General features: G+C 36.5%; 1 protein-coding gene across 2 annotated transcripts; it reads left to right on the top strand.

The window, feature by feature from the left end:
* The first annotated feature begins 9,013 nt into the window (after positions 1-9,013).
* LOC110877467 (vacuolar-sorting receptor 1) lies at positions 9,014-14,577 on the top strand. Of its 2 annotated transcripts, none has more exons than XM_035987252.1 (12): positions 9,014-9,566; positions 9,972-10,658; positions 10,870-10,958; positions 11,885-11,954; positions 12,048-12,131; positions 12,700-12,776; positions 12,871-12,952; positions 13,114-13,196; positions 13,295-13,361; positions 13,506-13,634; positions 13,761-13,867; positions 14,311-14,577. In XM_035987252.1, exons 1-12 carry the CDS (start codon positions 9,266-9,268, stop codon positions 14,407-14,409), a joined length of 1,875 nt encoding a protein of 624 aa, XP_035843145.1. In that variant the 5' UTR covers positions 9,014-9,265; the 3' UTR covers positions 14,410-14,577. The 2 variants fall into 2 exon arrangements, with proteins under 2 accessions (XP_035843145.1, XP_021981307.1); XM_022125615.2 differs by having other exon boundaries at positions 9,014-9,569.
* Positions 14,578-15,270: the final 693 nt, after the last annotated feature.

Below are 15,270 nucleotides of genomic sequence, written 5' to 3'. Positions count from 1 at the left end.
AAATGAATCGAATGTTAATCGAATTGCGAACCGATAATCGACTTTGAATAATAGGAAGTAACAATGCGATAAAGTTAATCAATCAATAATCAAGCTAATCGAATCAATCATCGAACTCGAACCTCGAATTACGTGAATTTTGGTACCTTTTATACGTGTGTGTGTGCCTTATGTGTTACTTGTGCGTGTTTACTTTACGTTGTAGTATGCGGTGAATCAATCAAACCAAATCGAAACTCGAGGGGTAATCGAACTCAATCGAAATCGAACCCAAATTATGAAATAAGGATGCTTATATGTTAGATATAGTGATTGGGATTAAAGGTAATTTGATTAGGAACTCTATCATACTCAAATCATCGTCCATCGAGATCGAAATATCAAAAATCGTCGCGAAACGCTCAAAAGGTTGTGCCAATCGAACAGGGCAACCTGATCGAACAGGCCAACCGATCGAACAGTCCTGTTCGATCGGCCAGCCCACTCGATCAGTGCAACCCTGGCCGATCGGACGTGCCTTTCCTCTTTTGGAAGCCTATAAATAGGGTTGTCATTGTCATCTTTACCACTTTTGGAAAGCTCTGACCGACCAGCTCCTATTCTTCACTATTTCTCAGATTTCTCTCTGATTCGGTAAGTTTTCACTCTAATTCTTGTACGATCTTGTCCATTTAATGATTCTACACCTTTCTATCTTTCAAAACTTGGATTCTAACCGTGAAATCACCAAGATCTAGGTGTTCTTGGGTGATGTCATCATGGTGTTCTTTAAGAGCATCATGTTTTGGCATCATTCCACCATGATTAGCTTAGATCTAGCCGATTTCCACATAAAACTAAAATCTGACAAAGATCTTAACATTTCACGGTGGAAAGGATTGAAAGACGGATTTTCCAACCATCTTTCAACTCTTTTACACTCAAACACTCTAAAACCGGTAGAAACGAAGCTTGAACCACTCACAAATCATTCTAAACTGTCACATGGTTCAAGGTTCGGATTCTAACTACGAGATTCACTGATTTCGGGTCAAATGTTAAACTACCGTTCCGAACAGTTACTGGCCGGACTTGGTTGATTCCTGCCCGAACCAGTAAAACAAGTAAGAACCTAAGTTCTATGGTTTAACTCGTTGTCAAAATACCTCAAAATCATACCAAGTTAACCAAAACAGCCAAGTGTTAGACGATAGGCTAACCAGGTCAGAAAGGCTGGCCGAACGGTTAGGCTGTTCGAACGAACAGCCCAACCGAACGGACTTCCCAGCCGATCGACCGGGTTAACCGATCGGCTGACACATGGTCCACACTATTCACATATTCACGAACTATGGTATTGACGAAGTGATGTTCGATCGAACCTACCACTCGATTTGTAACATTACTCTTCGGATCATGAGATACTATGCTCCAACACTTAACCATTTTTCAAAGCAGTGGAGTGCCACCCGATCGAGCATGCCACCCGATCGAGTGACACACTGCCAATTGATCACACTGAGGTGACTGACCGATCGGTTGGGTGAACCGATCGAACGGACCGTTCGATCGACCGACTGGAAAGGTAAGGATACTTCAATGTTTTCAAATGCTGCAACTAAAACTTCAAAAGTTCAAACCATCATACACAAACACATCCTTCCTAAAGGAAGAAACAATCCACTCGAAAGGACCAGCCGATCGAGCCTACCGGCCGATCGAATGGGACTGTTCAAACGGACTTTCATGCCGAACGAACAGCTCGTCCGATCGAACCAGTTGTCCGATCGACGGGCCCAATCGACCCATTATCAATCGTTTGCACTTCCGCATTACTCATCGTTATGCTATCGAACTATTCAGGCTAATTTACTTTCAGCGCTCCCTTCAATCCATAACCAAACCACTGTGAGTATACTCGAACCCTTTTTGCTTTTAGCACTTTTGGGTGTTACATACGTTATCTATCAAATCACAATCAAACACAAACTATTTGAACGCTAACCGAATTGCATGTGCTACTTGACTAAATGATTGCTGTTTATTATGTTTACACGTGGAGTGCTATCTACCTGCCTTAGCAACATAGTACTATAGTTTGGACTCAACACCCGTTCACACAGGGGTTGTTAAGGGCAATTACTTGCATGGATTACGGTGGTAATCATGTATTGCGAACTGTCTCGGACAGTCAGCCCGCAGTCGTTGGTACCGATGGTCCCATGTCGATAATTAACATGCATCGTTTTCCTCTGTGTACGTGCCTGGTTATGCGTAAACTATTCGAACTCTATATGCTATTATCAAACTTGTGTGCTCACCTTTACATTATATGTATTGACTTTATTTTAACGTATGTGACAGGTGTTTAAGGTGTTAGCTTGCTAGGAAAGCGAGGCAATAATAAAGCTTTAGAGCCCATCTAGCAGTTGTAGGTCGTAGCCTACCTAGGGGTCTCTAGAAGCAAATAAACACTAGCCATGGAGCCGTTGGAGTTGTTCGATCAAGCATCTATGGCAGTAGTTGTCTGTAGATCTTGTCCGGATGAATTTAAATGACTCCGGGCAATATTTGAACATTTGGTCTGTAATAAATTAAATCCGAGTAGTACTATTTGTTTAGTACTATTTGGGATAGTACTATTTGTTTAGTTGTATTCTATGATAACTTGTTTATTTATTTGGGATACGGTATGGGACGTATCACTTAACTAAATTGGTAATAATAGTTGTTGTGGAAACTTCTGGACAAATTTGTTTCGCTCAGTGCCGCGCCCCGATGATTCCGCCATCGGTTGGGGTGTGACAGCAAGAAGCTAGCTTGCAAACAGTGTACCCCAAGGTTCATAACCAATCACCAAAACAACCAGACTACAACCCAAAAATCAAGCAAAACATAGACCCAGGACCAAAAAAAAACCCAAGACTACACAAATTAAACGCTCTCTAGTCATCCCATGTCATAGTTAAAGTCCGCAACCTGTTTCTAATCCACAAGAAGCCCAACGCTTTAACCTCTTCCACCACCTTAGCAGTTGATGGCGCCTTTTGACTAAAAAGAGAGTTGTTTCGCATTTTCCAAATGGACCTGAAGACCGTAATGAACACAACATTCAGGACTTTCTTCTTCTTCGACCTAGGGATATAATTCTGCATCTCCAGAATATCACTAATACGGAACGCAAAGACAGATAAAATGTTACACCATAAAGCAATAACCTGCCAGACAGTTTGCGAGAAATGACACGAAACAAATAAATGCTCCACAATCTCAATATCATTAGCGCACAAAGGATAGAGTCAGAAGTCAATATTTATGTTCCTTGCAACCAAAGAGCCCTTGTCTAAAGACGGTCCAGCTCCGCTCGCCATTCCACGATGCACGCCTTTTTGGGCACCCAACTGTTCCAAACAAACGACATATCTTGCTGCACACAATTTCTCACCTCCAACCTCTTTTTCAAACCACTAACTAAAACGCAACCCGACCCGTCCAGCTCCCAAACCCGGCTATCTTTCCTATCCGACAACACCATCGAACCTACCAAAGGTCCAATCTGAGCGAATTTACCAGTCTGCTGTTGACTTGGTGCTTAACTTGGTGGTGTCATCACACCTTCTTTCTTTGGCGGCTTAAGATGGAAACGAACATCGATTAACTTGTCATAAAAATCATGTATAACTATTGCAATGTGTGTTCCTTAGGGACAATTTAAAGGTCAACATTAATTTATAGAGATAGTATGCAAACTATATTAAATAACATATACGAATAACCAATGTAGAAATTAGTGACCTTGGTCAATGTTGGATTTGTTTCCAATACACGCCGCAGACCATCATATGTGATCTTTGGGCATTTTATTAAGCTTAGAAACCGTAGATTACCTTCAGCACGGTTTGTCAACCGGACAAGAATATCATCAGTTATTCTCTCATTCAGTGGCTGATCAATGTAAAGATTTCTCCATAATAAAGAATCGTTACGGATTGTATAACACAAAGATCTACAAACACGCTCCACCATAAGATCTATTGTTCCCAGATAACTAAGAGCTAGAATGAACACGTCATGAGGATCTCCTCCAATAACATCAGGACAAACAGCAAACTCATTTACAGACTCTCCGCATTTCGTGACAACAACACTTTCACTTACACGATCAAAACCCTTATTATGTTGATCATGGTACATCAAATTGGTCAGAAACGACTGAAACTTCAATGCATTGTTCCAAAAGAAGTTAAAACCAGCAAACAATCTATAATCCTCTTTATGATTCACAACCTTAATCCTCATACGATCCCCATACTCAGTTCCAAATCACCAAAGCATCCCGTAATTGCCGTAAATGTGATACTAGTATCAAATATCCATCCCAAACGGATCCGATGGCAATAAATCAACAATGTCTTTATTTTAATCTTTATCACCCTTATCAACTATCTCTCTCCGGTAACCGAACCGATCATGTACCTCCTCGTGACCCCCTTTCTCACCGTTTACCGTTCTCAACTGCTAAACTATATTGTCTTCTGATGTATGCGCAGGGAAAATCGATAACGATTGTATCACCGCTAACGCGTCGCCTCCGATTGACCAAACCGGCTTCACCAATAGGGTTCACGGCGGAGCCGTAGGTCATCTTCGGTTAGACCACCATCAGTCACCACCGTTGATAGAGTCGCCGGCTTAGCGGCTGTCGTGAGAGAGTACCAATTCGTCATAGAAACATCTTGCAGTTCAGTCAGCCGTTGGAGGTATTGAGGTATTTCAGATGGATTTTCATGAGAGAGGGAACACTGATGTGTTGTAGGATAAAGCAAGATGGAGGTATTGAGAGCAACAACGTGGCATTTATATTAAGATTCTTAAAACATCCCTGGTTACTGTTCAAAACCTTCTTTCTAGTTACTGTTTAAAACCTTCTTTTTTATTTTTTTAATTTTAATTTTAATTTAATATGTATATGTATATATATATATATATATAACTAGTTTTTACCCCGCCCGCGTTGCGGGGAAATAAGCCGAATATTTCTCTCACATAACATGTATTTCTATATTTCGGTTACTTGTACATACTACTCACAACACGATCTAAAAAAATTACATCGAGTCAACCAATTAAAACAAAAACACTACCATACTTTTACTAAAAAAATACTAAAACGATGGAAAGACTATAATTTTAAACTGGGAGCAAAATTGTAATTTTTCAGGACAAATGAGCATGTACTAGGCATGCATGGACGAATAAAAATTACACTTATGCCCGTCCGCGTTGCGGGGCGATAAATTGAATATTTCTTAGTTTCATAACATGTATGCATGTATTTAGTTTACTTCTACATACTACTTATAACACGATCTAAAAAAATACATCGAGACAACCAATTAAACCAAAACACTACCATAGTTTTGCTAAAAAAAAATAAAACGATGACAGGTCTATAGTTTTGAGCTGGGGGTAGAATACTAATTTGTCAGGACCAATGAGGGAGTGTTAGACAAGTGCTGACACAATAAAAGTTACATTAAGTCAACCAAGCAAAATAAAACACTACTATAGTTTTGTAAAAAAAAAAAAGGTAAAATGATGGCAACATCACAATTTTTAACTGGGGGAGAAATCGTAATTTTGGAAATGAGAACAAAATCATAATTTTCAACAGAGGGCAAAGTCATAATTATATTTTGAACTGGGAGCGAAATCATAATTTTAAACTGAGGGCGAAATCATAATTTTGAGCTAAGGGAAAACATAATTTTATTTTGACCTATAGGCAAAAACATAATTTAATTTTAAACTGAGGGTAAAAACGTAATTTTAAACGGAGGGCGAAACCGCAATTTTAAACTGGGAATAAAATAAAAAATGGGTTTTTGATTTGAGGGCAAAATCGTAATTTTGAGGTAGGGGCAAAGTTATATTTTTATTTTGAACTGAGGGCAAAATCGTAATTTTAAGCGAATGACTGATCGGTGCATTTTAGGTACACGTTATTGAACATTAATTGTAATACAAATGCATCGATAGTTGTAAAAAAATATATGATTTTTAGTTGGTTTCGATAGTAAGATGGAAATGAGTTAACACAATCAAATTAGAAATTGATAGATATGTTAATAATAAGTTATGATGAAACTACATAATGTTAACTTAAATGATATTTATATTTCTTATATGTTGGAGTAAAATAACTTGGATAATTATTGTGTGGTTAGTGGAATTAAAAGAAACTAAAGTGCATATGTTTATTTTTGTAGGTGTATTCGAGATTCAATGGACAAATAAAAATATTGGGTGCTATTAAAGGATTGAAGATAGAAAAAAGAAGTCATGTGGACTTGAGCAGGGAGGAGACATCAACAACACGTCATCATTATTTTCTTTTGAGGCCCACATACGTGAAGAAGGCTTTTGGTCAAGAATATTATTCTAATATATTGGGGCTGACATCTTAGCAAAGGGGGGAGACGCACATGTGGGCTTGGGCTTGATTCGACGGCAATTTTTGGGATTCATAATTCGCGGTCGTCAAGATTAATAAAAAGGGGGATTCCAGTCGTCGCAGAAGACATGGGGGAACGAATTTCAATTACATTCACACATCTTTCAAGCTACTCTATGATGTCCAACCAACTCGGGATGACAACTGATGCGGTGAAGACAACTATGAGCGGCTAGGCTCTTCGTGGCTTCCTTCAGGCGGACGGTTTGTATTAGGTTTTTACTTTTCTCCGTTATACTCAGGTTTGGACGTATTTTTGACTTTGACAACGTTGTATGAATACATTGATGTGGCGGTTTATTTGAACTATTTGCATGTGTTTTGAGTTCTTGCTTTACAAGTTGTTCGGTTGATGACAAAACCTAGTAACTTATTGAGTGACATAGAGTAGGTTGACTCACGCTAGTAAATAGGGTTAATCAAATTATAGAAGATCTGATGACAAAGACCTATTTTTTATTACCATATTAAATTAACCAACTTTCCAACGTCATGTCTATGTGATGGCCAATTAACTGAGTAGACTGAGTTTAGTGAAACCTAGAACCTGAAGTTTGGAGGAAGTTACGCTTTATATATCTGATATTTTTTCTTGTAAGTTTTTTTTAGCTTCTTTCAAATAAATCAAAACCCCCAATTCTAGATTAGTAGTAGTTAATTAAATAATTTAGCTAAACACTAACCACATATTCCCCGTGGATACGATACCCTACTTACGCTATCTACTTAGTTTAATTAGGTTTTTGCATGACCCTTACGACAGTCATCAATGACGAAACCTAAATTTTAAACTGGGGATAAAATTAAATAAAAAATGAGTTGGTCCGATAGAGAAGTGCGAGGCAAGCTGCCTGGCACTATTCCCTTAACTTCAAAATGTATATGTAGTAAATATAATTCACACTTCCTCTCTTTACTCTCTCTTTCTCAAAATGAGGAGGGTGTCTACCCGTTACCTTTCCATGTTAAGGTCTGGATGTGTTAAAATTATTACCATGCCCTTCATGAGCCTCTCTTCTTTCCCAAAACAAACGAGCTTTTCCATAAAAAAAATTCATTTTATTCAAAATAACTAGGTTAGAATCCCTCTCTTCTTTCCCAAAACAAATGAGCTTTTCCATAAAAAAGATTCATTTTATTTAAATAACTAGGTTAGAATCCCGTGTATAACACGGGTTTAATATATGTAATGTTGTATAATAAGTAACAAAAAGAAATTATGTCTTAAAAAAATTGTGGATTACACAAGTTGAATAAAACCATGTATTATACAAATTGAATTAAATATAATGTCATTTATTTACACATACACTCGTCAAGATATGTCTTAAGAAAAATAAACTTTGACATGACATCTATAAATTATGTTAAGTTAATTTTAAAACATTTTTTCAACTGTGTATTAACTGTTAGAGTTAAATGTCATCTTAGTCCTTGTTATTTGGGTCATTTTGTTAGTTTAGTCCAAATATTTCATTTTTCGCATGTGAGTCCAAAAAAGTTTCACCGTTGCCATTTAGTCTACTGGGTTAATTTCATCCGTTATTTCTGTTAACGAGAAGGGGATTCGGTCATGTAATTCTATTAATTAGAAGGGCAATTCGGCCATATAAAATGACCGAATTGCTCTTCTCGTAACAGAAATAACGGATGAAGTTAACTTAGTGGACTAAAATGGCGACGATGAAACTTTTTTGGACCCAGATGCGAAAAATGAAACCTTCGGACTAAACTAGCAAAATGGCCCAAACCATAGGTACTAAAAAGGCATTTAACTCTTAACTTTTATTATGTAACCGATAGATGTTAATTCAATAAGGTGTACTTACTCATTTAGAAATTATTTTAGCACATTTAAGTTAACTAATTAAAATACAATTATAAATATATAGGAATACTTATACATATAATGAAAATTGGATTTTAATACTGCAAACTATGACATATTAACCAATAACAAGCTAGATTTAGAGTTTGATCAATGACATTTTCAACTTTCACTAATGTTGTCAAGGGCAATCCTAGTAACATAATCATTATGGATTTACACTAAATTTATACTCGATTTCACTTATACGTTTCTCCATGTTGTTCATAATATGCTTTTAAGTAAGGAAAATTGGATTTAAATAATCATAGCCTTCTCAATTTGGCCGATAATAATCCGATCTGGTCTACTTTTGGCCGATAATAGTCTGTGTTAAATATAGTTTAACAGAGTTAAGTTTTTTTCCGAATTACAAATTGATGTTTTAAAGCTTTTGATTAGAACGAGGATACGAGTTTGTTGATATATATATGTGTGTGTGTGTAAATAGTGGGTTTTCTTCTCATGTCATGTGATTTAGTCCCATAGGAGAGAATAACGTAAACGGAAAACATAATCAGTGGGTGTATGAGTTAGTAGTGAAAAAAAAAAAAAGTAAGTTTCGGATATTAATCTGAAATTTATGATATATACTTGTAAACATTTCGTTCCGAAACTATTGGACTTTTAGTTAATTGCCGACCTGCCAGCTGCCAATCATCGTATATCCCGACATTGTAGTTTCCGACATCGTACATATCAAACACCACAAACGACACTTGAATCACCCATTTTTGTCTTGATATATTCTTCAAAATATAGCTAGATAGATAGATAGATAGATAGATACCCTTTTAAATTTGAGGGGATAAAACTACCCAATCTTAATATTCTTTCTTTACAACAACTTGAAGTTTAAGTTCATATCAACTTCAAGATTATTAGGTCAACTTATTCTGATAATTATGAGGATTTGGAAGTTGGGTTTTGTGATTTGTGTTTGGTTTCTTCTGTTCGCAGTTGAATCATGTTTGTGTAGATTTATGGTGGAAAATATTAATTTGAAAGTTACGTCGTCATCTGAGGATTTGAAAGGCAGTTATAAGTGTGCACTTGCTAATTTTGGTATTCCTAGATATGGAGGAACATTAAGGGGTTTGGTTAAATATCCAAAGGAGAATCAAGAAGCTTGCAATAACTTCACTGATGTTTCTTTCAAACCGGATAATCCCGGTGCCCTTCCGGTCTTTCTTCTTGTGGATCGCGGTGGTAACAACACTTTGCCTTGTTATTTCTGGTTTATTTTGTTGTGTGATGAATTGTTGATATCTTGATCATGAGTTTTGTTGGTATAATGCTCTAGTGTTTGTGGGGTTGTTGGTTTTTAATTAGTTATGATCGAACTAAATGAAATAGAGCGGAAGCACAAAAGATAGCGGAAGAACTGTCTAGTTGATATCTTGATCATGAGTTTTATGTTTGGGCCTTTTTGTTCCATGTTTGCGTCTGTCTAGTTGGTCCAAGTAGAAGGCTGCTAATTCTTGGATCAGCTCCTTATCACAAAAGTCGCAATAATCATAGATTTTGTTGAAAATTGAGTTTGAAGTTGGAACGAAAAATTGTTTCTTGATATACAAGGAAATAATAATCCATTTTTTATCTATTTGGCAGGTTGTTACTTCACAAACAAGGCATGGAACGCACAAAATGCAGGGGTTGCAGCTATTCTCGTTACACATGAAACCGACGATTTAATCACCATGGATATGCCTGAACATGATCCAAATGCAACTTACTTGCAGAACTTAACACTCTCATCCGTTTTCATCACACACTCACTTGGAGTTTCACTAAAAAAAGAACTAGAAAAACCAAATCCAATTCTTGTAACTCTTGATTGGACAGAAGCTCTCCCTCATCCGGATGAACGAGTTGAATACGAGTTTTGGACAAACACCAACGATGAATGCGGACTCAAGTGTGATAATCAGTTAAATTTTGTCAAAACGTTTAAAAAGGTGGCGCAAACACTTGAACAAAATGGGGACACGCGATTCACACCGCATTATATAACTTGGTATTGTCCGGAGGAGTATACTTCAAGTGATAAATGCAAGTCACAGTGTATTAATCATGGAAGATATTGTGCCCCGGATCCTGAGGAAGATTTTAGTAAAGGGTATACTGGGAAAGAAGTTGTTGTTCAAAATTTAATTCAGGCGTGTTTTTATAAGGTGGCAAATGAAAGTGGAAAACCGTGGCTTTGGTGGGATTATGTGACTGATTTTTCGACGCGTTGCCAAATGAAAGAGCATAAGTACGACCAAGAATGCGCACATGAAGTTATCAAATCATTTGGTGAGTTATGCATACACATCAACAGTTTGATATTCTTACATATTGCAGGTTATGTTAATTTGATATTTTTACACGTGTGGGTTATTTTCGGGTGTTTAAAGGTTACCAAGTAGAAAACGAAATCTATAAATAATTATATAAATACTAGCTAGGTGCCTTACGCCCGTAGTCCTCAAGGCTGATTTGTGTTTGATTCTTTGGGTATAAACAGGAGTTGATACCAAGAAAATAGATGAATGTGTGGGTGATACAACAGCAGACACCGAAAACGCAGTCCTCAAGGCTGAGCAGCACGCGCAGGTTTGTCATTTAATGGGCATGTTGGTTAGCGGATCAAAATAGGCAAAATTTAATACGTTTGGGTTGGCTGACCCCCTCAAATTTTGTTTCACTATTTATAAACTATTAGTGTGATAAAATAAGATTTTTATGTCAATAATAATAACTTGATTTTGGTTAATAAAATGACTTGGGCGTTGTATGCATTAGAAATACACTTTCGGTAAGATTGGACCCAAAATGACTGATTAAAAAATAAATGGATCCGAATTAGAGATGCAAAGACCCAGCATACAAAAACCAGGTTCCAACTACTAAGTCTGGGCCTGATTTTGGGCCCAATCTTCAAGCTTGGTCTGAAACTCTCTATTGTATGATCATATTATATTATTATTTAAAATTGTATTGTATATAACATAAAATATAACATTGGTTTAAACTTATTACGTAAAGTTCTTCTAACATATAACAGTACTTCAAAACTAATAAATAACATAGACCTTTTGTGTATAGAAGTACCTAAAATAAGTTATACAAATAAATATATAAGAAACATATAGGCTTTCGGGCCTTGAACTAGGTCTCAGGCCCGGCCTGTTTTTCCACATCTAACTTAAACAATATAGTTAATTACTGTTTTCGTCCCTGTGGTTTGTCAAAAATCACTATTTCAGTCCCGGTGGTTTCACTTTCATAACCATTTCAGTCCACCTCGTAACCATTTCAGTCTCTGTACTAACAGAACAAATGGATTGAAATGGTTACGAAAGTGAAACCACAGGGACTGAAATGGTTACAAAAGTGAAACCACAGGGACTGAATCGCAAATTTTAAACTAATGGACTGAAATAGTGATTTTTGACAAACCACATGGACGAAAACAGTAATTAACTCCAAACAATATGATGAATATATATACGGTCTTACATGTTCTTGTCCATCTGCAGATAGGGAGTGGTACTCGCGGGGATGTGACAATACAACCAACTGTTGTAATAAATAACAGACAATATAGGGGTCCGTTGTGTACAACTACAAGCGTATATTTTTTATGTTAATCTCATGTTTTATATAATAATAAAATGGTCTACTAACACTTAACTGGTGCAGGTAGACTGGATAACAAGGCAGTTCTGAAAGCCATTTGTTCAGGATTTAAGGAGGGCACAGAGCCGGCTCTCTGTTTAAGCTACGGTCAGTACAAAGCCCGGCAAGATGGGCGGTCGGGTAACAAATTAAGCGGGTTCTAAACCAAATGAGTTTGGACTTAGGGCTGCAAATGAACCAAACGACCTTTATTCATGTTCGTTTATTTAACTAAACACACGAACACAAATGAACATTCCACTGAACTGTTTATGAACTATTCGGTCTTTTGCAGCCCTAAGTTTGGATAAAAACGGGCCGTTCTGAAAAAAAAAAAAAAGTAAATCTGGTTCGGGTTCTGCCCAAAATTGGCTTGGGTTGAAATAAGAAGTTTTAGAAAGAAAAAAAAGTATCAAAATGGATTCACACGTTGTACTATTTGAGTTGACCCAAATGAACCCATATGCAAAAAATTTTAACCCAAATAAACCATTTGTTCAAGAATGGGTCATATAGTAAGTCCACATGACTTCATTTTTCTCCTCAGCAAGTATATCATTCTTTTACCAAACGGTTTCTGTTAATCATTTCGAAATAACAGATAAAGAAGGGTGACCTGTCATTCTGTCAACAACCTGTTTTGACCCATTAGTTTTGTGTTATACATTGCTTGCAGAAATAGAAACAAACGAGTGTCTGGTCGACAACGGCGGCTGCTGGAGTGACAAAGTTACTAATATTACTGCTTGCAAGGTAGCGTGATTATTTTCATCTCACAAGGGCCCACTTTTGATCATGGTTTAGGTTATATTATCTTGTAATATGTTTCTACTTTATTTGATGTTAGGATACTTTCCGAGGGAAAGTGTGTGAATGCCCGGTTGTGAACGGTGTGAAGTTTGTTGGTGATGGTTATACACACTGTGAAGGTAATGTTAGCTTTAATATTAGTTTTATCCTAAGTTTATATTAACTAGTTATGTTATTATGTCATAACGTAAGTTTAGGCAGTGGTTTTTTAATGGTATTAACCCTTTGATTAAGCATGTAATGAAATGCCTCAAATGTCCCTATTTTTCTTTTGTTGCAGCTTCCGCAGCCCTACGCTGTCAAGTTAACAATGGAGGCTGTTGGGAAGGCAGCAAAGAGGGCAGGAACTACACTGCTTGTATTGTAAGTTCTCTCACACTCTCCTCACTTTCTCTCTCTCTCTCTCTATGTTTGTGTGTATGTATAAGTATAATTGTATATTGATCAATTTCATCTTTAAGGGTGACCATACAAAAGGTTGTGAGTGTCCATCGGGATTCAAGGGAGATGGAGTTAATAGTTGTGAAGGTACTACTATATGATCATTTCTAGAAGTTAACTCTAGAGTCCATTTACTTGTAAAGTAGTCCATTTTGGATTTTGGGTTATGCTTTTGGGGTCAAAAGTCAAACTTGTTACTTGTTTCATGATCTTTACCTTATTGTCTTTTAGATATTGATGAATGCAAAGAGAAAAAGGCATGCCAGTGTTCTAAATGCAAATGCAAGAATACATGGGGAAGCTATGAGTGTAATTGTGCAGCCAACTTGTTCTACCTTAAAGAACATGATATATGTATAAGTGAGTATATATGACTTTAGGAATTCAAACCTAGTACATAATCTAAGATTTATCTATTTGTTTACAGTTCTATGATTCATAAAATTTGTATAATGATTCTTCATTTGATTCTACAATCTTGGGTAGGTGCCAAAGATGTTAACACGAGTGATGGATGGGGTTTTGCATGGGTCTTTTTCGGTTTGATTGCTATCGGAGTTGTTGGATACATATTCTACAAGTACAGAGTTCGGGTATGTTTTACCTTTTTCCTCTTTATATATACAGAGGAGATGAATCGGTTAAAAACACTATATATTTTAAGAACACATAGAACAAATCTAAACCATTCATATATTCCGGTCTTAAAACATAAAAAAGAAGAGTGTTAATGTAATGGTGATTGACTTATTGCTTCTCTCTCATCTCCTAAATTAAATAGTTGATAGTTCTTTAATGCACATACTATACACGTTTATCTAAGCAATACAAAACTAAAAATTAATAACCCATTGATTTAAAAAAATACAAGGCTTAGATTGTTAAGTGTGCCATTTTAAAACTTAGTATCTAAATAATCCCCTCCCCGTGTGTTTGATCTACCTCGTTTTCGAGTAATTTAACCTCTCGTTTCCTCTTATATCGACGTGTTAGATACGAAAAAGGTCTATACTTGACTTCTGAACTTTTCATGCAGAGATACATGGATTCAGAGATCCGGGCTATTATGGCGCAATATATGCCGTTGGATGGTGAAGTTGAGGTTCCTGTTACTAGGTCACATGGAGACATCTAAGGAACAACACTTAGGATGATGGCTCATTTGATATTATCTCATGTATATAAATCATTTGGTTTTGAGATTTTTGTGTTTACGCTTGAAGTGTTGAATCTAAACTATATACCTGTCTGAATTGGACCATTGTAAAATGTTTACCAAAATCCACATAAGTCTTTGCTAGAATATGTATGTGTTGGTATGAAAGGACGCACGTTAAATGACTATTCGGTGCGCGAGTATTATACTAGTGGTTTTTATGCCAATATAAAAAGGTTAAGCAACAATCAAACCTAACTCCATTCAGTGCTTCAAGTCTAACGTAACATATGATATGAACACACTCAAATGCATCAATTTCTTACCATTAAGACATCCTCACTAATGTGCTTAACGTCTTTCCATCCTTAGTCTATCACCTTGTCTCCTACATTGATATTGATTGGGCGGGATGTCGTAAGATGCATTGTTCCAAGTTAGGTACTATGTGTTCCTTGGATTTGTAACATGTGGTGTCACATTATAGTGATGAAGTTGAGCTTTTTGTCATACCATACGTGTTAAGACTCACTTACATTATGTTTGAGGAGATGTTGCATATGCCCATGACTATGTGTTGCATGTCATATTGATCTAATATATAAATTTCAAATAGTTAGAGTTATGCCTCCATTCTAATATACATTAATAGAGAGAAAATATTGCAACTAATCAGTTTTTTAGATGTGATATACCTTGTAATCATTTAAGAGCAATTTTGTTTACTAAGTCAGGACACAACATTTGTAACCCGTACCATTTTTCATACGTGTATCATCACTCTAACCGTATCAATGGCTTCACAAACATTGGTTATCGGGCCGACAATCAGGATTCCTA

This window comes from Helianthus annuus, unplaced genomic scaffold (assembly GCF_002127325.2).
Source record: "Helianthus annuus cultivar XRQ/B unplaced genomic scaffold, HanXRQr2.0-SUNRISE HanXRQChr00c046, whole genome shotgun sequence".
NCBI lineage: Eukaryota > Viridiplantae > Streptophyta > Magnoliopsida > Asterales > Asteraceae > Helianthus > Helianthus annuus.
This window is presented reverse-complemented; position numbering and strand designations above follow the sequence as displayed.